At 32.3% G+C, this 24,588-nt stretch overlaps 1 protein-coding gene across 8 annotated transcripts in view; it reads left to right on the top strand.

Moving 5' to 3' along the window:
* Positions 1-23,405, top strand: part of LOC143068017 (uncharacterized) — a 34,410-nt gene extending 11,005 nt beyond the window's left edge. For 4 of the 8 annotated variants that reach the window (XM_076241753.1, XM_076241750.1, XM_076241752.1 and 1 more), the window contains exons 2-10: positions 1,268-1,347; positions 4,925-5,097; positions 5,563-5,683; positions 6,755-6,827; positions 9,625-9,651; positions 14,082-14,270; positions 16,877-17,034; positions 22,258-22,372; positions 23,183-23,405. In XM_076241753.1, coding sequence (XP_076097868.1) covers positions 1,279-1,347; positions 4,925-5,097; positions 5,563-5,683; positions 6,755-6,827; positions 9,625-9,651; positions 14,082-14,270; positions 16,877-17,034; positions 22,258-22,372; positions 23,183-23,319 — 1,062 coding nt within the window. In that variant the 5' untranslated portion in view covers positions 1,268-1,278 and the 3' untranslated portion in view covers positions 23,320-23,405. The remainder of the gene's footprint in view (positions 1-1,267; positions 1,348-4,924; positions 5,098-5,562; positions 5,684-6,754; positions 6,828-9,624; positions 9,652-14,081; positions 14,271-16,876; positions 17,035-22,257; positions 22,373-23,182) is intronic. The other 4 variants (XM_076241756.1, XM_076241755.1, XM_076241757.1 and 1 more) reach the window with 2 other exon arrangements.
* The last annotated feature ends 1,183 nt before the right edge of the window (positions 23,406-24,588 follow it).

Here is a 24,588-nt window from a genome sequence, read left to right as displayed (position 1 = left end):
TTTCAAAATCCTAGGTAGGTGGACTTAGTAATTTTTCCTTACTTTATGCATTAAGGGCACACAGTTTGTCCTGCTAGAGGGTCATTTTCTATCTAGTTTATATGTTGTTATTGTTGACAACATGGAAGTCAAGTTTGATATTGATAATCATAAATTTTACCTATTAGTTTTGGTCCTTGTAATATTGATAAATGCCAGAACACAAATAAATGTTAAAGAATCCGGTTTACTGTCATTTTGACAGCTCTTGTATAATTTTGGAAGAATACTCAATTTGTTTTGTTCATCTTAACCAATTTTAGAAACAGTCCCGTTTTCACGTGGTACAGGAAAATCTGAGTAACTGAAACGTTTAAAAGCTTGGCAGACATTTTCATTTATGATAAAGTTAAAAGCCTTCTGGGTTAAAAAAAAAAAAAGAAAAAAAAACCCTTTATCTTAATTTTGATTTGCTTTATCTGTAACAAAGTTGCACAAAAAACTAATTAAACTTTAAAAAAAAAAAGAACAAAAGTTCAACTCATTCAGACAAGTGTGTTTTGCTGAGTGTTTGTTTATTCCGTATTTGTTAATTGTATAGAGGAGGCTTGAGACCATACAAAACCTGTTTAATTCTTCGTATTATTGTTTATGGGCCAGTTGAATGCCGGCTCGTAGTGTATAAGACCTATTGGTAACCTCAAGCTGTTTTCTGCTTTTTTAAGGGTCTCGAGGGCTTAGTGGTACAAGTAGTCGAACTACTGTCTCACTAGCCTGTCAACACTGAGGTTGTGATTTCGAATTCTGCATATAGTAGGTGCGCTCGATTTCAACCTTAGGATTGTTAGTTTTCCTACCTAAGATCCGGGCACTTTAAACGCCACGTAATAGCACATTAGTGCTGAAAGTTGCGTTAACCATTAACCAAATAATAAATAAATCAATATATTATTCAAACTGCTCTTTGATCGGGTTGTTACCTCTTTGACACATTCTCTATTCTAGTATATTTAATGATAAATCATACAATTTGTTTCTCGTTTCTCGTTTTTATATAAATTAGACCGTTGGTTTCCCCGTTTGAATGGTTTTACATAATAATTTTTGGGGCCCTTTATAGCTTGCTGTTCGGTGTGAACCAATGCTCCGTGTTGAAGGCCGTACCTTGCCCTATAATGGTTTACTTTTATAAATTGTTATTTGGATGGCGAATTGTCTCATTGGCACTCATACAACATCTTCCTATCTCAAAATATACTAATATTTAATAAATTTGATTTTTAAACAGAAAAAGTAATCATGAGCGACAGTGACGAAGCGGACTGTTTTGGTGAACAGAATCCAAATGGTGACACGATTTCATCAGCGGTAAGTGTGTTGCTTATTTCTTTAAATTTAAAGCTGTTTGTCAATTGAACGTATAATTCAAATAAACAACAGTTACTGCGAACTGATCTTATACATTACAAAATACGTGGTAGGTTTGCCTGTGTGACAACCCTTCACAAGAGACCAAATGAAACAAAAATATGTCAAAGTACGGCCTTCAACAATGAGAAAATACCACATAAGCGAAATACTGACTTCTACACTATTACGCTATTGATATGATCAGAAATGGTACTAGGGCTAATTTTTAGTATAGAAAGAAAGAATAGAAGATTAAAATAAACTCGAAAACAAATTATTAACTAATAGATGTAGGAAGATGTGGTGTGAGTGCCAATGATACAACTCTCCATCCAAATAACAATTAAACCATTATAGGTCAATGTACGGCCTTCAACACGGAGCCTTGGCTCACACCGAACAACAAGCTATAAAGGGCCCCAAAATTACTAGTGTAAAACCATTCAAACGGGAAAACCAACGGTCTAATCTATATAAAATTAAAAAAAAAAACGAGAAACGAGAAACACGTATAAATTACATAAACAAACGACAACTACTGTACATCAGATTCCTGACTTAGGACAGGTGATAACATTTGCAGCGGGATTAATCGTTTTAATGGATCCAAACCTTCTCCCTCTTTCTGAAACCATAGCATATTAACATCACAAGATAGAAAAACACGATAAAATATCAATTGGCAGGCTTAACTCAATCAAAAAACGTACATTAATACACTATAAACGAATAAATTTGATCTGTGATATCTGAATGCAAATGCACAGTTAATAAAATATTAGGGACAAACATTCAAGGCAAAAAAGCAAACAAACAAGTCCAAACAAAGCCATGGCAAATGGCAAGTCACCACTGCGAAATATTTAACCCTTCGAAAATATTCACTTCAGAAAAAAAACCGGTTTTAAAAAAAAATACAGGTAAATCTTGAAGTTTATACAAATGTAGTAAGAAGAAGTGAGACTTAGAATATATTCCAAATAATCAAAGCTGTATATAGACAAGATCCATATAAATATAAAATAACAAAAAAAGCATTATAAACAGTATCAACAGGTCGAATTAACAAGAAAATACGATTTGAGAGTACTCGCAGTTACTGACAGCTAGGTAAAAGCCAAAAACAATTAATAATAAAAAAAATCATGCATCAGAGACTAAAATCAACTAAAACACATCCCAGGGATTTAGTATTTCAAAGTCATGAACAGTCAGAGAAGACATGACTTGTGCAATGCCAAAAATAAATGTATCGACAGGTAGTAGGATAATAAGGAGCGACTTCTATAGAGATAAAAATTAACGTGTCTGTGTCTCTATACATCCCGCCTCAAAAGAAGGTACAATTTAGTTATGTTTTAATTTGCTAATGACAAAATCGATATTAGTGCCAATGTAAACTATATTCAGAGATCTAATTACAATATTGGTACGGTAACCTTTACTCGTAAGTTTGTTTAAAGGTTCGATGAGTTTACACGGATCACATAGTGATTTCCTCGCTTTAAGTACAATATTACCGTAAAATTTAGAATGTGAAATACTATTTTTAATAAGTTTTCTACAGGTATAGTCAAATTTACTAATCAAATCTTTGTATCTATGAAAGAATTTAGTAAAGTTTTAAGTAATTTATGGTATCGAAATCCCTGACACAGCAATTTCCCAGTGATGCATTGATTACGTTCGTTAAAAGCTGACATCCGAACACACACGGGCAAACCGAACGAGTTGGGATATATAAACACCGTATGATGGAGCCAAAGGCACATCGCCGTCTAAAAAAGGAAAATTAACAATAGGAAATGAAAAATCGTCTCTTTTGTAGTAAATTTTAGTATGAATTTTCCCGTTTGAAATTGAAATGTCTAAATCTAGAAAAGGACAACTGCTGTTGTTTATGTTAGATTTAGTTTAAGTAAGTTCTTTTGGGTAAATTTCTGAAGTATATTTAGAGAAGTCTGGATTATTCAACGAAAAAATATCATCCAGATAACGGTAGGTATTTTTGAATGTATCAACCAAATCTAACAATGATGGGTCTTTACTGAGTTTGATCATAAACTGGGATTCATAAGCACACTTTCGATAAATCTGTATGTCGAGTCATGCATCTAGAGGTAATCATGAGGTCTTCGGTAATATAAGTAATGTAATGGCTTAAATCGTCCCGAGTAAAGTTGACCATCCAACGAAAAGTCCCTGTACGACAATACATCAAAATATGACTAAAACACACACAAGTGTTCAGATTTTGGATATGTACTTACAAAAAGGTTTAATAATTTGCTTAATTTTTCACTTCTTAGAATTACTGAAAAACCGTGAAAAAGTTTGTTCTATAAGTAATGGCTCTGATTGCCATTTGGTAGGTAATCGCCTCAAATGATATAGTATTTGATAGCAAGATTTGATTTTAATCTATTTTAGAAACACTTTTATAAATAAATATATAGTATTTAAGCCACAGAAGGACTTGGAAGTATCGACTATGTTTATTCTGGTAACAGTTCTTTATGTACTAGATATACAATTTAGGTCAGGATGGACATTCTGAATAAAAGGAATATAATCAAACCATCTTAGCTGTTTAATAACCATCAGAAGGAAGGATTAATACCCCATGTTTGTCCTCTACCACCAACGTATTTTTGGTTTTGAGGCGAAGCTGACTTACCTAGTAACTGAATAAAGTTTTATACGTGTAAATAAGTTCATAAAAGGGATATATATCTATTTTATTGATAACTGTGTGTGATGTTTTATCATCTGCCTAATGTTTGTGGAAGGAATTCAATAAAATCCGTTACCAGTTTTATTTGGCTATATTCGGTCATATACATTATAGTTCTCGCATGTTTTCTATCTTGTATATCATTTGCTTTCAAATGTTCGTGTTTTAGTAAAGTCTGAAAAGTGATTCGTAGGCAGGAAAATAAAAACTATTATTTTCAAAACATAAAGGAAGTTCATTCAATGTCAGTTGTTGTCACAAATGTTTAACTGTCGACATTTACAAGTTTCGGTATATAATTATCTGTTTACATTCTTCAATAAAATAACACAATTCTACCAGAGCATTATAAGACATACACATACTCAATAGTTAATACTAAACAAATAGTTTCTAACACTTAGGATGACTGCCCAGGTTGTGAACCAACGGTGAAGTATGACTTGAAGTGAAATGCTACATGTCTTGTATTTGATGTACAAAAATGCTTGTAATTTTAAGATATGAATTAATGCCCCTACTCACAACAGATATTTTTCATTCATTCGTTTTACTATTTATTTTTTCCTTGTATGCAAGAAAGCAATAGTAAATATTATAATTATTATACTTACCAATAATTAGTTCGCAGTGTAAAATCGAATACGTGTGTAGTATTATTTTCAATGACGCGTAATAATGGTTTACTTTTTACTAATTATGACTTGAATGAAGAGTTGCCTCGTAGGTACTGATGCCAAATCTTCTTATATCTATTTTTTACTTTATAAGAAAACAAATCTGTTTTTAAATTTTTAATAGGAGGAACATTGTTCACTAAGTCTAGACATTATAGAAGACATCAAATCACAATTTTTTATTGAACCATCAAATACCGTCGAAGACCCACTGGAAATTTCTCTCCATACAACTGCAAAAGGTCACTTTATTGAGAAATCTGACAGTATAAGAAGTCCTCTTGACATAAAACTAAGGTATGTACTAAATACACGTACCATGGCTTGGTAAATTCAATTATAAAAGAAGAATATGTATACATATATATAAACTCTCTCGTATCAAGGATGGTAACAATTAATTATCACCAAATGACCTTCAACAATAAGAGTCATCAATACCATGCATATAGTAAACAATGAAAAAACGTGTGATAAAAAATGTGAAACAATTCAAAATGGAATTATTTACTTATTTCTGTAATATCATGGATACTAGATGTTGGTGTCTTATCTTATTTTTTTATATGGCTTCCTGCTTTGTTGAAGGTTTTAGTTAGATTTTCACAAATGACCATGTAGATTATTTCGATTTAATAGTAGGATTGAAGTATACAAACATCAAGTAACATATACATAGTTATCAATAAATTAAGTGATGGCTGGTACAGTAACATACTTTAATGATTCATAATGCAACGACTGTTATTCTAAAATATACAGAAATATGGATCGACTGCTGGCAATCAACAGACAGTTAGTTATATACTGGAACCATTGGCTAGTGTTAGAGACTTTGAAATACCTACTGCGTACGTCAAATACTGAAGATGACCTTTCTCTTGTAAGTAAATACTATTTAAAGGAGACTGCGGTATTAGTCATCAAGACAACAAACAAACAGCATACAAACCAAACAAGAAATTCAAAGGTCTATAGATTGATGTCAACGTTTAAATAGAGTCTTATCCAAATGTGTCAATCGTTGTACAATATTTCATTACCATGAATCTTGATAATCACAAATACAAAACGTGCATTGTAGAACTTCCTTTTAAAAATAATTAGAAATCAGATCAGAAAACTAGACTCCACAACAGCAACATTAAATTAAGGAGGCTCGAGGGTACAAAGATTTCAGCAAAATTTTAAACATTTTGTTTTTCATTTTCAAAGATGAGTTGTATATGTCGTGAACATTTTATTATTTTGTACAGGTTGTTACTTGTACAAAAACTTTGTAAGAGTTATAACTTGTTATAATTTATAACTAAATGATAATGTAAAAAATCAACCAAAAAAACCGATTTGTTTTTGGCCGCAGGTGACTTTTAAAATGTTTGTATCATTGAAAAAGCTCCAAATTATCTCCCTTCGGTGCAAAAATGCCCTTTTTTGGCATTAAAATTGAAATATCTTTTTTACCTCATCGGTGACCTATATTGTTTATCATTTTTGTTTTAAATCAGCTGTACTCAAACTAAAAAATATTAAAATTTAAGCGATTTCTATAATTTCTACCTTTTACAAACATAATACGGCCATTTCAGTGTGTTTACTCTTATTTCTTTTTCTGTAGAGTGTATTTGACAATCGTTATGTTTTCATTTTAACAATAATGATGTCTGTCTTTCTTCGATGTCTGTATCACCCAGTTGGTACTTTTCTCACTCTTAAGTGTTGTTTGCAAAAGCTTATTAAAAAAACATATATGTTGTCTGATGCTAATATATGACTAACTATAACGTTTCGTCATTCTTCGAGTAAATAAGTTTGAGGGCCTTAAATATCGACCGGCATTTAGAGGATAGGTGAGATGAGGTGAAAATAGTTTGAACGTTCATTCGAAAGAATCTCATCATATTTTAGTAAAACATCAACCTTTCCATGCATTTCTTAATCTTTTTATTAATAGATCGTAGACCGGCAAGACAGTGATGGTGACACTGCTATATTTGAAATCTGCATAACAGTCTTGAGAACTAGAGGTAAGAATTATTTAACAGTAATAAGTAAAATATAATTAGTAAAATATAATTAGTAAAACAATAGTGGCTGGTGATAAAAAGCCTTTTGCCTGTCTGTCCTACGAGTATTTATCGGACGCTCACGGGCGAATACCATCTCGAATTGGTTGTCTGTTATGGATTATCTTATTATCTATCACACAGATGACGACAACGTTTATGTTCTAGTTGTTGTAATAATAATCTCGTCCTCTTTTCCTTGAATTATTATCACCGAATAAGACATATCAGTTGAAATATCATTTTCTATTCGTTCGCCTTCCTTTTTATACAACTAACCAAGATGAACCATGAACTATTGCTCACTATCGATACCCATCGCTTAAAGTTTTTAGTCAACGGGAAGTAAATGTGAAATGAATCTAAACCCCATTTTAAAAGAAGTAAAGCATATAACGTTACACGTGTAACCTGACGACTAATCCGGAAACTCATATGTGTAGTTCCCAAAAAGAAACACAAAGAAAACAGGAAGTTGGTGATCAATGAAAGTTATGTTTTTTGAAAGATTGTGCTTACTGTGCTACTTTTGTTGCTCAACTTACAAATTGATTCATTCACGTTACTCATCAAATATTTTAACATTAGAAAGAATTGACAGTTGCTTTAAACAATATATATAATAATTAAATATGAGTGATAAAACAAATTTTTAGAAGTTCCATGACATACTTTGCATCAAGACCAAGAAATTAGTTGTGAGTGAATTTGTTTACTCGTCGAACAGTGTATTAAATGTGCTATAGAACTCATCAAAAACATCAGGTTCTCAATTTGGTTCGCTAGGAGCTCGTTTCATCTATATGATACTCTTCAGTGGCAAACGATCAAAACCGTTAAACGGCAAATTTAAAATTCGATTTGGAAAAGCAAAACAATCGAAGGTTCCAAAATGTTGTTGCAAAAACGACAGAAATGGATAGAAACATCCTTAGGGTAAAGTGGATCAATTCAAGTAAACATACAGTACCACAATAAACGCAACCTTTTACTGTTTTTCAACTACCAAATCAAAAAATCTCGACACTATTCTAAAAACCGAACTCCAAGTTAAATTCAAAAAGGGATAATCTATAAAAACTGAGAACATCATACGGTAATCAATATCAACCAATGGAATGACTGGAAAACAACATACTGTAATCAATATCAACCAATGGAATGACTGGAAGACAACTGTATTATTCCAGACTTGGTAGAGGCATTATGCGGGGGAAATATGAGAAATAAACCTGGTTTTAAAGGTAGCTAAACCTCCCAATTGTATTACAGTTGTTTGTAGTTCCACGATATCGACAAAACTGAGTGAGCATCCTTTACAGACATATTTGGTTAACTTACCAAACTTCAACCTAAAAATGGAGAATGTATCATTGAGAACACACCCGACTAAAGAGCAGCAAATAAAACAGCCGAAGTCATCCAATGGGTCGTCAACACAGCTGGAAAAACTCGTTCCATGAGGCAAGCTGCAGCTGGATTATAAACAAAATATGTACTAGTACAATAAAAACAATAGACGTCATACTAAACTCCAAAACATATAAATAAACTTAAATAAAAAAAAACATATAAGACTAGGAAAGGCCAGATGCTCCTGATTTGTTACAGGCGCAAAAATACGGCTGGGTTAAACATGTTTTTGTGAGATATCAACCATCCCCTTATAACTCTAGCCAATATAGAATAAACAAACACACATCAATACGCGAACAAAAACTCAGATTAAAAGAAATCTGAGTCCAATGTCAAAATAGGTTACAAGAAAAACTAAACAAAATGACAATGTTACATAAATTAACTAGGGACTTCTAGCAGTTACTGACATACCAGCTCCAGATCTTAATTAAACTGATTGAAAGATTATGTTTTTCATTTGAAAATCTAACACGATCTCACCGGTTTGGGGGTTTAGTATCGTACCATCCGTTGCATGCCAATGTATGTTGCATTGGCGTTTGATTTTTGTTGCACTTCGGTGTTTCTATTGTTGTTTTCCTCTCGTAGTTGACGTGTTTTCCACTGTTTTAGTTTGTAACTCGGATTTGTTTTCTCTCAATCGATGTATGACTTTTGAACAGCTGTATACAACTGTTGCCTTTATTTATTCAGTTTTACCGCATAGGGGTTAGCTTGATTACATACATAGAAAGTAACAAATCAACATTTTAATGACAATTTCTTAATATGAGGCTATTTGTGGCAGATTTTGCTGTTTTGCTCTTAATTCAGGAAGTTTGGTGTTCTAATGCCATTATGTAAGACCACATTTTAAAAATATAAAGAAAAGTGATGTTCGACAGACATATGTCTTATTATCCGAGTACGAGTAAGACTACAAATTATACAGGTTAACTATAAGAAATGATCTCAATATACTTAGTACCCTAATCATTTTTACCGTGTTAAATCTTAGTAATGATGACGTTGTAATGTGATTAAAAAATGATTAAATTGATTTGTTTTTACTCCTGTCATTTAAACTGTTTAACCATCACTAGAAGTCGGACTCGGGTCGAGTCAGAAACTTTTTGTTAATCTCTAGTACCATCTGATGGATGTTATTAGAAAGATTTATAATTTTTTTTTTAATATTTAAATTCATGGGACCAAAAAGTAACATTATCATATTAAAGAAAGTGTTTGTACCTTTTTTCAAACCGACATTAGAGTATCTAATTTAACTGTTTTGGGTTATGCTAATTGGTCAAAGGAAACAATATATATCATTCTTTTCGTTAAATTCGTCGGCTTTCAGATGATTCTGATATCGAAATCGATCTTGGTAAGTTATTTTGCTTGTTTAGTATCATAATCCTAACTCCATATATAAACCCACTTTATAATGTTAATTAGATTTAAACGTGATGAGCTTTTCTGCAATGTTCTGTCTGCTTTATTGACCCTAATTTGAAAGCCTTTGGCTGCAAGTATGCGTAAAATTAACGTTTATCCTTAAAACGTAAAAAAAGATAACAGATAACATTCTATAGAATGATATGTATACCTTACAAGTTGACTGGTGGGATTTTCTCGCTGGGTTAAAGACCCTTGGTGTGTTTGGACTGTTTTCTGCTCTTTGGTCAGGTTTTTGTCTCTGACAAATTCCTTCTTTATCTCAATTCTATATAGTATATATAATTATGAGAAAATGACATCCCAAAAAAATCAAGACCTTCATTACGAACAATTAAAATCCCTTACAAATGTAAGATAAGGTTATTACAGTACTGTCAGACACATTGTAGCTATTCAATATATCATATACAGATAACGCAAATACTCGTATTGTAAATGCGAAGAAGCAAATATAAGTTCTATATATTTATCATAGACAAATTGAGCTGAAATGCCATTAATAACGGCATAATTTTTTTTTTTTTTTTGTGTTAATCATTAATGAAAGTGAAATAGTGAAAAAAAATCCCTGTAAGCAGCCAGTTTATTGAAAGTTCAATTAGCTAAAAAAAAACTTCGCTAATGAATTATTCATAAACAAGTGAATAAGTCGACTTCATTGAATCCGTGTTCGTGTGGACTTCTATTTGAGCCCTTTAATAGTTATTGTTAGCGCAGGAACTATGCGTGTTCGACAATTAAAAGGAAAAGAATTATTTCTTCATTGAAAGTTAAACAAAAGTAAGCCATTAGGTTGACTGATTCGATCAACAAAAACTCATTCTTTTACAGGTAAAAACGATGATTAATATATTTCTCTAGCCTTGGCCAGGGTTTAAAGAAATATCACTCTGAAATTTTATGTCTATGTATTGCATGGTGTCGCAGTCAAACAGGATCTGGCTTAATTCCATTCTACCTGATATGATATCACATAGTATTTGCGACTGTGCCTATATATGTGACGAGTGCATGTCAAAACAAAATTTTGGATTTGTACAAAACACCTCAAATCTAGGATTATCGATATGCACGTTTAATTTTCATGGAACGCCCGTAAAGATTTTTTAACTAATCTAACTGGGCCCTAGTTTAAGTCGTACATTGACATTTCAGATGTATTGGGGAAACTTTCGATTTAATATCGATCAAACCATTTTGAAAGTATAAAACCAGTTCATTTAAATTTAAGTATTTGTATTGTGAGGGCATTATATATTAAAATATAAAACTAATCTATAATCAAAACACTATACGAATGTTAACACTTTACTGTCTGATTATGTATTCAACAAACACATTAAGCTTAAATAACTTATTTTTTTTCAGCTTAAACATTTATGTAGATGTTGTCTTCGTTTGTTATTAGTGTTGACAATGGTAATTAATATCTATTCCAAACGGAGATGATGCCTGTATTTACTATTTAATTCAATCGTGCGGTTAGTTTTGCTCATTCCTGTTTAGTGTTTTGTAGATTGCTGTTTGTCTTTTCGTTGTTCACTTTTCTGGTAATGTTCTGTTACAGCTTTTCTACGACTTAATGAATTTTGTATGCCCTCTTTGTATCTTCTGACATTTGTTTTAGGGTGTAGATGTTCAACTGTGAAAAAGGCGGAAGAAAGAAAGGAAAGGTTCAAATTTCATAAGTCGTATAAGTATTAGTTCATTTAACTGACAACGCAAACAAACACTAGAAACTGCCTCGAAAACTAAGTATAAATAAACACGAACCCCACCCAAAACTGTTGCCAATCTCATGTGCTTCTAAAGGCACAACTCTTGCTCCAAATGTGGCACTCGTTGTTTTGCTTAAGCAATTAAAAATCTTGTGATAAGACTCGTTTATGTTTAGTATGCCTTTTCTTCTAACAGGGATCACAAGCTTTTGATCCTTTTTGTATGATTCAATTATCAACTAAATTTCCTGTTTATGTCAGTTTATCCCGCACTGAACGGAAGACAGCACATTTAGTCTAGTGATTGTATACTCTTCTAACAGGGTCACTAGATGTCTAATGACATATTATTACATATATATTAAAGCACATCTTATGGACGCATTATAACGAATCTGTAGCACGAACTTATATAGATTAATAAGTAATTCAACATAGCGCAAAATCTTCGGTCGACTTCTTATTGTAGTGATTACCGATAAAATACAAATTTTGCAATTTTTGTTTTTGTCTTTGTATTTTTCTTGAAAACTTAATTTGAAAGATAGAATTGGAATAGCATAAATGACAAAAGAGACAAGATTTCATGGTTGAATTTGATAGTTACAATTATTGCCTTGAAATGATTGTTTTTATCATTTCGTTTTAGTGGTTTTTGCCTTTTATCTTGAAACTATTACAGAGATCTGCAAGTAGTTCAGAAAAGATGACATTGTCAGTTGTAAGAGTGATTGGTCTTAAAAGAGGGACGAAAGATACCAAAGGGACAGTCAAACTCATAAATCTAAAACAAACTGACAACGCCATGGCTAAAAATGAAAAAGACAAACAAAAAACAGCACACATGACACAACATAGAAAACTAAAGAATAAACAACACGAACCCCCCCCCCCCCCCAAAAAAAAAAAAAAACAAACTAGGGGTGATCTCAGGTGCTCCGGAAGGGTAAGCAGATCCTGCTCCACATGTGGCACCCCTCGTGTTGCTTATGTGATAACAAATCGGGTAAATAGTCTTATTCGGTAGGTCACATTCATGAAAGGGAAGGGGATTGTTGTTACGACGTAAGGAACATATCCAATATCATTTGTGAAACGGTTATTCCATAACGGTCAACCAACTCGTGATGGCGTCCGTAAAATTTACGAAGGGATGATTTCAACTTCACCATTTGGAACTCTTGGTTTAATAGCTTCCTTGTGAGCAGCAACCCTCTATCAAGAAAGTCATGATAGGAAATGCAAGCACGGGAATATCGTATCAATTGGGAGATATATACCCCGTATGCAGGTGCTGCTGGAATGTTGCTACTTAGAAATGGAAAGTTCACAATTGGAAAGCTGAAATCATCTCTTTTGTCGTAAAGTTTTGTTTTCAACCGACCCTCATTGTCAATTTCTAGATGTAAGTCAAGATATGAGGCCGACCTAACTGTATCTGTGATATCCTTTATCTCTAGCTCGATTGGATATATGCGTTCCACATAGTCACCAAATTTTGAATTATTTAGTGAAAGAACATCATCTTATAGCGGAAAGTAGAGTTAAAGGATATTGCTAACTTCTTATCTTTGTTCCTAAGAAGTTCCTGCATGAAGTCAGCCTCATAATAATAAAGAAACAAGTCGGCAAGGAGAGGGGCACAGTTTGTTCCCATTGGAATGCCGACAGTCTGTTGAAAAACACGTCCTCCGAACGTAACAAATATGTTGTCAATCAAGAAATCAAGCATCTTGATAATATCAGTTTCAGAGAATTTTTTGTTTGAATCAGAGTGGTCCTTTACAAAGTAGGATTTATCCCTCCCTAAGACAAGATACTTGTATCTACGTTGGACATTCTTTTTTATAAAGCAAAGCAATACCAACTCTTTCAATTTGTCTCTTAGTTTGGAATGTGGAATACTAGTGTAAAGAGTAGAAAAGTCAAATGTTTTAATACTGTTACAAGATGAAAGAGAGTTAGATTGTATGTACTCTAAAAGATCTTTGGAATTTTTAAGTATCCACATCTAATTCACGCCCCTCTAGAATAGGCAGTTTCACAATAACTTTGAAGCCCGTCTTTGATTGCTGATAAAATGGATGTTAATAATTTAGAAAGAGGTTTCGTGGAGCACTTGGAAGACCCAGCAATATACCGTTGTTTGTAAGGACACTTATGAAGTTTATGTATCCAATACAGCGATGGAAGATCCAGTTCTTCATCTTTGGTTGAAGTTCCAAAGGAACACAGAACAGACCTATTAAACTACGATTTATTTTACCCTTTCGTGGGTTTTGGGTTAAAACTAAAGACATATGACAATTCTATGTTGTGTCATGTGTGGTGTTTTTTGTTTGTCTTTTTCATTTTTAGCCATGGCGTTGTCAGTTTGTTTTAGATTTATGAGTTTGACTGTCCCTTTGGTATCTTTCAGTTTATTACCATTCAGTTATGATATTCATCTTTTCATTATCAAGATCCGTTAGTAGGCAAAAATATGTATTCGGGGTTACAGAATTACATTGAACGTGCTGTTTGTAAAGAAATTTATATGATGTTCAGAATTCAATTTCTGTAGAATTCTTTTTTTTCAGTATTAGTATACAAACACATATCATATAGACTAATACCGTTTTTTTTTTTAATATTTTAGGTGGAGCGTTTCTTGAAGTAAAAAGCTTTATAAAAAGAATAACCTACATACCTCGGGTAAAATGTGTGAAGTTTAAAAATCTCTATCAGTGTAGAATCAGACATGGATTTAGAACAAATTATTACCTTAAAGTTGACCATGAACAACATCTATCAATGGAACGGTTAACCAATGAAAAACAGGATTTCTGTATGTATCATTCCTAGTAATTAAATGCATAACTTTTCAAAAAATACTATTCGACCAGTTACCTAGTAGTATTTTTAACGACTTAAATTATTTATTGATCAAGTTTAAGTTTGATTTTATTCAGCTGTCTTGAAAAGAAAATCTAAATTGAGACAGAAATAATTTTCGAATTATTTAAGAGGATTTTACAAAGCTTATACTGTATTTTACAGAACATTATATGTCGTGTTTTACGCTGGCGTGTGCTCCTTGCACGAACGTTTTAAGGATACTATCACGAATTGATTAACATATAAGATATGTCTGTGTACCATATCAACATATTTTTGCAGTATTAGATATTTAGATATCTGAAAAGTTGTAAGTTTATCAGTTGTGTCATATTCCCGATTGTAACTTTTTGACTAAACGTGTATTTGCATGGATGTGATCCATTTTTAGATGGTGACGTTCCCTTGTCACCATCTTACGGTGTTTATATATCTCAACTTGTACGATTCGCTCGTGTATGTAACAATGTTTTAGATTTTAACGAGAGAAATTTATGTAATACTGAAAAATTATTAAACCAGGGTTTTCGATATCACAAACTAGTCAAAACATTTACTAAATTTTATCATCGGTATAAGGACATCATTCGTAAATATAGCTCAACATGCAGACTTCTTATACGTTCAGGTATTTCACATCCAATTTTTTATGGAAATATTTTTTATAAAGCACAAAGGTGTCAGTATTCACCTCAAAAACTAACAAAACCTTTGAATAGACTTATTAAGAAGGGATATAGTTACGATACTGTTGTCAGGTCATTAAGGATTGCATATTTTGGTGTTAATATTGATTCACTTATAGGGTCTTTGCATCGGAACTAAACACATTTATTCAAAAAACAGTTGTTGGCATGACACGGGTTATGTTCTTCTCATATATGTTATGATGGTATGATACTAAACCCCTAACGGGAAGGATTGTGCCTGATGTTCATATGATGAAATCATAATCTTTCAGTCAGTTTAATTGAAGTCTGGAGCTGGCATGTCAGTTAACTGCTAGTAGTCTGTTGTTATTTATGTATTATTGTCATTTTGTTTATTTTCTTTGGTTACATCTTCTGACATCAGACTCGGACTTCTCTTGGACTGAATTTTAATGTGGGTATTGTTATGCGTTTACTTTTCTACATTGGCTAGAGGTATAGTGGGAGGGTTGAGATCTCACAAACATGTTTAACCCCGCCGCATTTTTGCGCCTGTCCCAAGTCAGGAGCCTCTTGCCTTTGTTAGTCTTGTATTATTTTAATTTTAGTTTCTTGTGTACAATTTGGAAATTAGTATGGCGTTCATTATCACTGAACTAGTATATATTTGTTTAGGGGCCAGCTGAAGGACGCCTCTGGGTGCGGGAATTTCTCGCTACATTGAAGACCTGTTGGTGACCTTCTGCTGTTGTTTTTTTTTTTCAATGGTCGGGTTGTTGTCTCTTTGGCACATTCCCCATTTCCATTCTCAATTTTATAGTAGGAGTTTCCACTGTCAAAGAATCCGATTTCGCCCCTATTAGAGGTTGTTCTGTTTACTCTGTTTTGCTTGTTACCTTGAGCGGTCTCCTTATTTGATTTGTGCGAATTGAACGTCAGTAAATTACTGATGCCTAAATTTAGGGAAACTTGGTGAAAGTCTGGACTTTTTTCGCAGAATTTCTGGACAAATTCATACTCTCGACTACTAGTATTAAGAATTTAAGTCAAAATATACGTCATTAAACAAAAAAGATAAAACCCCAAAAGTTAATGAACAGTCAATAGTTATCAAATGTACCAGGCTATTAATTTCAAAGGTCTTAGACAACAAATACTGAATGTAATATGTTTTAAATAAGTAGGCAAATGCATGGAAAAATATCACGTGACACCACCTTTTCAATTTTCACATTAACAGCTACGATTTCGGAACTCCTTATTGTCAGCTTTCCGTTTCTAAGCAGTAAAATACCCTATGCTCCATCATATATCATTTTGATATCATAGTTAAAGGGGCAGTATATAATGTCTTATTTCCGATTATGACATTTTGACCGAGTGTTAATTTGCATGTCTGGTGTACCGCAAATACAAAATTTAAATCGGTATCTGTGATGAGTTTATAGCATTATAGCAGACAGGTGACATTTACGTTGTTGATGCCTCAGGTCTCGTTTTCTGTTGGAGTTCATGCGATTCCTTGAGTTTTTGTTTGATGCACTGATTTGTCTTTTCATAATCGATTTACAAGATTGTAACATCAGTAAACTACTGTCTCCTTTATCTTTACCTCACAACAAGAGGCCAGGCCAGTATGTTAATGAATGAATATTGAAATTCCCAGAATGAACATTGACAAATAGCAGTAGACAAATATAAATATACAATTATTTTGTTACCGGAACTTTCATTCATTCAAAATGTTTTAAGATCAGCTCAGATGTATCTATTTTAGAATGGTCATTAAAGAAACATAGAAATACTCATTTTTATAAAGCATTATGATCAAACATTATCAAAAGTCCTGTTATACGGAATATTCTGTTGGTGCATAATTAAATGAAGTTATTCTTTTCTTTCACAGGGAACTTCGACTGTTACATTTTTAAATGTCTCAAAATGTGCGAATCACCTGATGAAATTCCAACGACAATGTTCATCTGTGTGCTGCGATCATGTCATCAGTTCGATAATCACAAACCATACGTTATGGCGAAAAATTGTGCAAATGTTGGAGTCATGGTAAGAAAATATTGACTCATAACGAAAAAGTATGATATTATGAGTTCGAATTTAAAAGTATTGCAAATCTATCAAATAAATGATCCAAGCACAATTTATTCGTATCTAATATTAGTTGTTAAAAAACTCCTTCAATGATACCAGGGGTGTAACTTATTACGTGCATACGACTACTATATAAAAAAAGAAGGTGTGGTATGATTGCCAATGAGACAACTATCCACAAAAGACCAAAATGACACAGACATTAACAACTATAGGTCACGCATGCATATTTTGTTTTATTCTAAACATATGGACAAAGGCTTCAATGTAATATAGATGCATTTTGTTTTCGTTTTCTTATTTTATAGCTTTACAGTATATATGATTGATTTATACTTCTAATTATAAAAGGGTATAACGTTTATCTGATGATCTGCACTTTCAGTTTACAAGATTTTAAAATCTTTTATATACGTTTAGTTTTACAATTTCTAAAGTTGATCATGATGAAAAAATTGGGATTTTCTGCAATGATTTACACAACTATCAGTTTGTTTTAATTATAGCCAATTGTTTAGCTCACCTGGCCAGTAGGGTCAAGCGAGATATGTTCATCACTTGGCATCTGTCGTCCGTTAGCTTTAGCAAAAATCTTCTCCGCTGAAACAGCTGGTTTTAAAACTGTGTCCAGTGAAAACAAAATCACAACAATACTGAATTCCGAGGAAAATTCAAAGAGGAAAGTCCGTAATCAAATGGCAAAATTAAAAGCTCAAGCACATCAAACGCATGGATACTAACTATCATATTCCTGACTTTGGTACAGGTATTTTCTTATGTAGGTTGATTAAACCGGGTTTTAAAGCTAGCTTAACCTCTCACTTGTATGCCAGTCGTATCAAATTCAATTATATATGAAAACGATGTGTGAATAAAACAAACAGACATAATAGGTAAAAATGTCACAAATATGGGTACAGCAGTCATCATTGTGTTATAATCTCAATCAATGTGACTCAGCTTAGCAACCAAAATGGACGGCATGGCTGGAAATAGAAAATAGTGTACAATGTCGTCTATTTCAAATCAAATTTGTCAGACGACTTCGTAGACTAGGTATTGCCATAAAATTACACATTTAACAACCTTTTTTTAATTATTTGTGTTATTTTGAAAATTCTAATAGGTAGATATGAACTTTAAATAGCATCAATAACCAACAAAATAAGATCTACAAATAATTCAAAATAAGTTTGCAAAAATCGAGATTCGTTTAATGATTGCAGTCATTGTCAATATAAGGTAGCACAATACAAAGATTTTTCATCCCCAATCAGACATCTTTAAACTGATGTAATTCCACTCATCTTTCTTTAAATTTTATAAATGAGGTACCAAAAGAAAGAAGAAGGATTATTCTTTCAAATTGTGATAATTTCATTATGACATAATTATTACATAATCAATTGTTATGTAATTAGTTGCCATTCTGTGATGTCCATACTTGAATGAATTTAGCTTCTTTGTTCTTCATAGCATCCTAAAAATTTTTATAGATTCTTGCACAACACAGTTTGACCTCCAAAACTGTGTCTCAGATTTTTCCTATTGTATTTCATTCTCTCATAAATCTTCAATGAAGTTTGCAACATCAATTCATTAGAGACCACTAAGTTCAATTGAGTATAAAATTTGTTCTATTGATGATTTTGGAAATCTGAGACATAGTTTTGGAGGTCAAGCTGTGTTGTACAAGAATCTATAAAATATTTTGGGATGCTATGAAAAACAAAGACGCTAAATTCATTCAAGTGTGGACATCAAAATATAGCGACTAATTACATCATGATTAATTATGTAATAGTTATGTCATAATGAAATTATCACAATTTGAAAGATTGATCGTTCTTCTTTCTTTTGGTACCTCATTTATAAAATATTAAGAAGGATGAAATGAATTACATCAGTTTAAAGTTGTCTGATTGGGAGTGAAAAAATCTTTGTATTGTGCTACCTTAAATGGATACATTTAGATAGCAAAAAAATGATCAGCAAAACAAGATCTGCAAATTTTATCAAGTGTTATTTTAATTAATGAACATACGCTGTAAAATACAACATTTGCTGAGTCGTAACGTTTCAAAGGTGTTGTAAATTGGGAATACCGGGTCATATTTATATAAAGGAATAGGTGAAAAAAAAAAAAACAGCAAAGTAACTATCTGAAAAAGCCAATGAAAACTCTTATCTTAATTCTAATGGACCAGCGATGTTATTGCCTTTTCTTGTTTACAAAATTTTGAATTTTTGAAATACTAAGTCTTTTCTACCTCAGGCATAGATTACCTTCGCTGTATTTGGCAAAACTTTTAGGAATTTTGGTCTTCAATGCTCTTCAACTTCGTACTTTATTTGGCCTTTTTAACTTTTTTTAGATTCGAGCGTCACTGATGAGTCTTTTGTAGACGAAACGCGCGTCTGGCGTGTATACAAAACTTAGTCCTGGTATCTATGATGAGTTTATTTACATCCACTGGATCGATGCCACTGCTGGTGGAGATTTATTTCCCCGAGGGTATCACCAGCCCAGTAGTCAGCACTTTTGTGTTGACATGAATTATCATTGATATGGTTATATTTATAAGTTAACTGTTTACAAAATTTTGAATTTTTGAAATACTAAGGCTTTTCTACCTCAGGTATAGCTTACCTTAGAAAAATTTGGCAATTTTTTTAGGAATTTTGATCTTCAATGCTCTTCAACTTCGTACTTTAGTTGGCCTATTTAACTGTTTTGGATTCGAGCGTCATTGATGAGTCTTTTGTAGACGAAACGCGTGTCTGGTGTATATACAAAATTTAGTCCTGGTATCTATGATGATTTTATTTACAACCACTGGGTTGATGCCACTGCTGGTAGAGATTAATTTCCCCGAGGGTATCACCAGCCTAGTAGTCAGAACAAAATGAATTATCATTGATATGGTTATATTTATAAATTAACTGTTTACAAAATTTAGAATTTTTGAAATACTAAGGCTTTTCTACCTCAGGCATAGATTACCTTAGCTGTATTTGGTAAAACTTTTAGGAATTTTGGTCTTCAATGCTCTTCAACTTCGTACTTTATTAGGCCTTTTTATTTAAACTTTTTTGGATTCGAGCGTCACTGGGTCTTTTGTAGACGAAACGTGCGTCTGGCGTATATAATTTAGTCCTTTTATCTATGATGAGTTTATTTCCAAGATTCGCTTTGGTAGTAAATCCCATTATTGTATTTTGTACAAACTAACTGTGTCATTCATAAATTTATAAATTCGAAACTTGAGTTTAAGATTTAAATCTATATAGATAAAGACAACAGGTGGCACGGTAGTATTTGTAAACCAGAATTTAGGTTGCTCTTTTGTGAACCCTACCTAAGTCAATGTATCTGAACAGTGTGATTGGACAAAAAATACAGTATCAACTGAACACACTTTGCCAAACTGAGGGATGAATCTGGTGTAGAAAAATATGAAATAATTTTACAAACAGATGAAAATGAATTTTTGAGAATTTTTTTTAATTGTGTATTCACTGCATGATAAAGACCTAAAAGCACTAGTGGCCTTAGGTTTTTAAAAATAGAAAACGGTCATGATACACATTCAAATTCATTTCTGAATAGTAAAATGAAAGTACTTCAGTTAACTGTGAATGTAGAATTATTTGCAGTGTTAGAAAGTGGCTAAAAGGCTATCATTATCCGTTATGGGCCAGGAAATACTACCGTGTCACCAACAGTAGTAACCGGTATTCTAAAGTCATAAATCGATTGTGACAAAACAAATCTGGGTTACAAACTAAACCCTAGGGAAGCACATCAACTATTAGGGGGAAGCAGTGGAAAAACAGGAACACTGATGTGCAACAAAAACAATCTCCAACATACATGCAAACAAACTATTTGTTAACAACTGCCATATTGTTGACTTGGTACAGGACATTTTAGAAACAAATTTTGGGTTAAACCTGGTTTAATGGCTTTCCAAACCTCCTACTTTATGACAATGTTAAAAAATTTGAAAAACAGGAATGATAATCAATTATTGATTCTGCTATAACGGGTCACGTGGTTACTCAATAAAATGTCGATGTGTTTCCTTGTAAATCCTTTTAAGGTGTATTTGTCGAGCCTTCGACTTTAGTCGAAAAAGCGAGACATAGCGATCCTACATTCCGTCGTCGTCGGCGTCGTCGTCGTCGGCGGCGTCCACAAATATACACTCTGTGGTTAAAGTTTTTGAAATTTTAATAACTTTCTTAAACTATCCTTGAATTGTACGAAACTTTGACAGAAGCTTGTTTATGATCAGGAGATAGTATCCAGAAGTAAATTTAGTAAAAATAAAATTCCATTTTTTCCGTATTTTACTTATAAATGGACTTAGTTTTTTCTGCGGGGAAACATTACATTCACTCTGTGGTTTAAGTTTTTAAAATTTTAATAACTTTCTTAAACTATCCTGGAAATGTACAAAACTTGGCCAGAAGCTTGTTTATGATCAGGAGATAGTATCCAGAAGTAAATTTTGTAAAAATAAAATTCCATTTTTTCCGTATTTTACTTATAAATGGACTTAGTTTTTCTGCCAGGAAACATTACATTCACTCTGTGGTTAAAGTTTTTAAAATTTTAATAACTTTCTTAAACTATCCTGGAATTGTAAGAAACTTGGCCAGAAGCTTGTTTATGATCAGAAGATAGTATCCAGATGTAAATTTTGTAAAAATAAAATTCCATTTTTCCCGTATTTTACTTATAAATGGACTTAGTTTTTCTTCCAGCTAATATTACATACAGTCTGCAGTTAAAGTATTTAAAACATTTTTAAGATTCTTAAACTAGCCTGGATTTTTACCAAACTTGGACAGAAGCTTCTGACAATCAAAAGATAGTATCGAGAGGAATAATTTTATTGATTTTTTTCATTATTTTTGATGAGTGTGTGATTAACAGCAAAAGTAGGCGAGACACTGGGTTCCACGGAACCCTTACAAATTTTTTTAATTATTTTTTTTGAAAATGAAGATAAAGGTCAAGATATGCACGATATAAACTGCACGTGATACTTTACATTTTAAGAACATCACACATGTATGAACAGTTAAGACTTTTAAATATTTGATTTGAATATCAATTTATTCAAAATATTTGAGATGTATTTATAACTAATTATGTTCTACTTCTTTTAGATTTTCCCCACTTTAGAACTTGACGTTCAAAAGACTGACAGAGCAGACCCCCGTTTTTTCAGAGTTACGAAAACTTCAAACGGAAAACATCTTTTTGAGTCTCTCATTTATAAAGGCAAGTTTAATGTTTCAGGATACACCTTAATGTTGTGCACAACCTCTGAACATCTGGTTCTGACTTAGGACAGGTGTAAACAAAAGCAGTGGGTTTAAACGTTTTGGTAGGTACCAACATCTCCCCTTACCCGAAGCAGTGTACCATCACAATTTAGAAAGACACACTATAAGATATCAATAGAGCAAGCTTATAAAACTTTTGTTTGTAACTATGTACTATGTAAACATTTTGTCGATCTCTCTGTGGTGTATTCATGCACGATACTTATAAATGGAATACTGGGGCTTCAATAAAGTCGAAATTAAAGACAATATAAACATTTGTGTTGAGATTTATAATTGATAAACAATGTTGTCTATATGTTATTGGGGTGTAAACTGAAACGCTGACTTACATAAGTATGCAAATAAATCGAACCATTTTAAAGAATAAAGTTAGTCTAGATAATTGTCTTTATATAATTCAATAATGATGAAAAAAATATTACAACATAAATAAATGAAATTGTGATTCTTTATTAAGTAACGTACCAGTTTATAACCAGGGTATCCTATACTGATACATGTGAACAATTCATTCTTATTGTATAATTTAAAATTAGAATTGAAGCTTTGCCAACAGTTTCTTGTTATAAGCGCTTTTTATGGAAAGTATTGCGTATGCTATTGTTATGAGAACTTGTGATGTATGACAGCTGTTACAACTTTTTAAAGCATTTTAAGTACATTTTTTTTAAAACTTAATTATAATTTTGTCAAAATCATTTTACTGATGGGCACAATTACACATTATTTTTTTACATTTTAGACTATTATCTGAGTTGGCCTAGTCCGTTGAGCAACAAGTTGAAATTGAAAAAGCATTCACCAGTAGAGATGTCAATGGCTGTAGAAGATTTCGGAGAATGTCATTTTGAAATTATCAACTTTGAGATGATACGATAAAGACAAACGGATGTGTGTTAATAGTGTTGGAGGTTGTAGATTATGCAGTAAAATATGTATGTGTCAGAATAAAAATGTTTGTCATCGCTGTGTCTTCTTTTACAAATGAGAGGCAATAGAACAACGGTATAAAAATGCAGAAACTATAAAACACAATCAACATGGACCTTACTAATTTCAGTTCTACGTTTGATAAAAGCTAAAGAACTCGACAGATTTAAACAGTCATACTTCCTGAAACAGAAAGAGAAGTATGACCGACAAATATTTTAATCTGAATATGTTGTTTGTTATAATTCTACATTAATGTCTACAAACTTTAAATCAGTAAATAGGGAATGGACAAAATAAATAGCTGTTTACTTAACAATATTGTCCAATACTAGAAATATTCAATCATTTTTCAACTTTACTGAATTCGGTCCGTTAATGATTTTTAAAAAAATGGGAATTATTAGATTTTGAAAGTTTACCCACCTGCAAAAAGGGGGGCTGCGTTTCCTCAATAAAAGAGAATGTATGAGAAAGCCACTTTCCAGGTTATTTCAATTCGACAACCAATCTATCAAAAATATTATTCACATGTTCGAAGTATTGTCTCTTTGATAAGCTAATTTTCAACGTTATAAGTAAGATCTGTAAATATTGACTTTAAAGATTTTATTGTTAACAGTTGCCCACATAGACTAAACAAATATAGCTATAAGATGTTACCACCTCCGGTCTTTCATCCTTTTGATATATTTTAGAATGAAATTCAAAACAGTGTGGTTGTGGCCATTGATTGACACATAAAATTCATCCATTGACTGGGACAATTTACGTGAACGTTTGTCTGTAACGACCACTGTTCACGACGTACCTACGATAGACATTTAAACTGTTGGGTCACCAAAGGTTTCTTAACGCCTTTAATTATAAAATAATTCGAAAAATTAATCAGGAATAACCTTTATGTTTTGATTTATATAATTGATATAAATCAAAACATCGTGTTATTTCTGATTAATTTTTCGAATTACTTTATTAAGGTGTTGAGAACCTTTGGTGACCCCATAGTTTAAGTGTCTTTAAAAAGTACATAGTGAGCAGTGGACGTTACATACAAACGTTCACCTAAATTGTCCCAGTCAATGGATGAATTTAATGTGTCAATCAATGGCCACAGCCACACTGTTTTGAATTTCATTCTATCTGCGTTGTACTTATTCATGCTTTCTTTGACAGATTCAAACTTTACTATGAAAGTATTATGAAATTGTCATCACT

The sequence above is a fragment of the Mytilus galloprovincialis genome, chromosome 3, assembly GCF_965363235.1.
Source record: "Mytilus galloprovincialis chromosome 3, xbMytGall1.hap1.1, whole genome shotgun sequence".
In the NCBI taxonomy this organism is placed as follows: Eukaryota; Metazoa; Mollusca; class Bivalvia; order Mytilida; family Mytilidae; genus Mytilus; species Mytilus galloprovincialis.
This window is presented reverse-complemented; position numbering and strand designations above follow the sequence as displayed.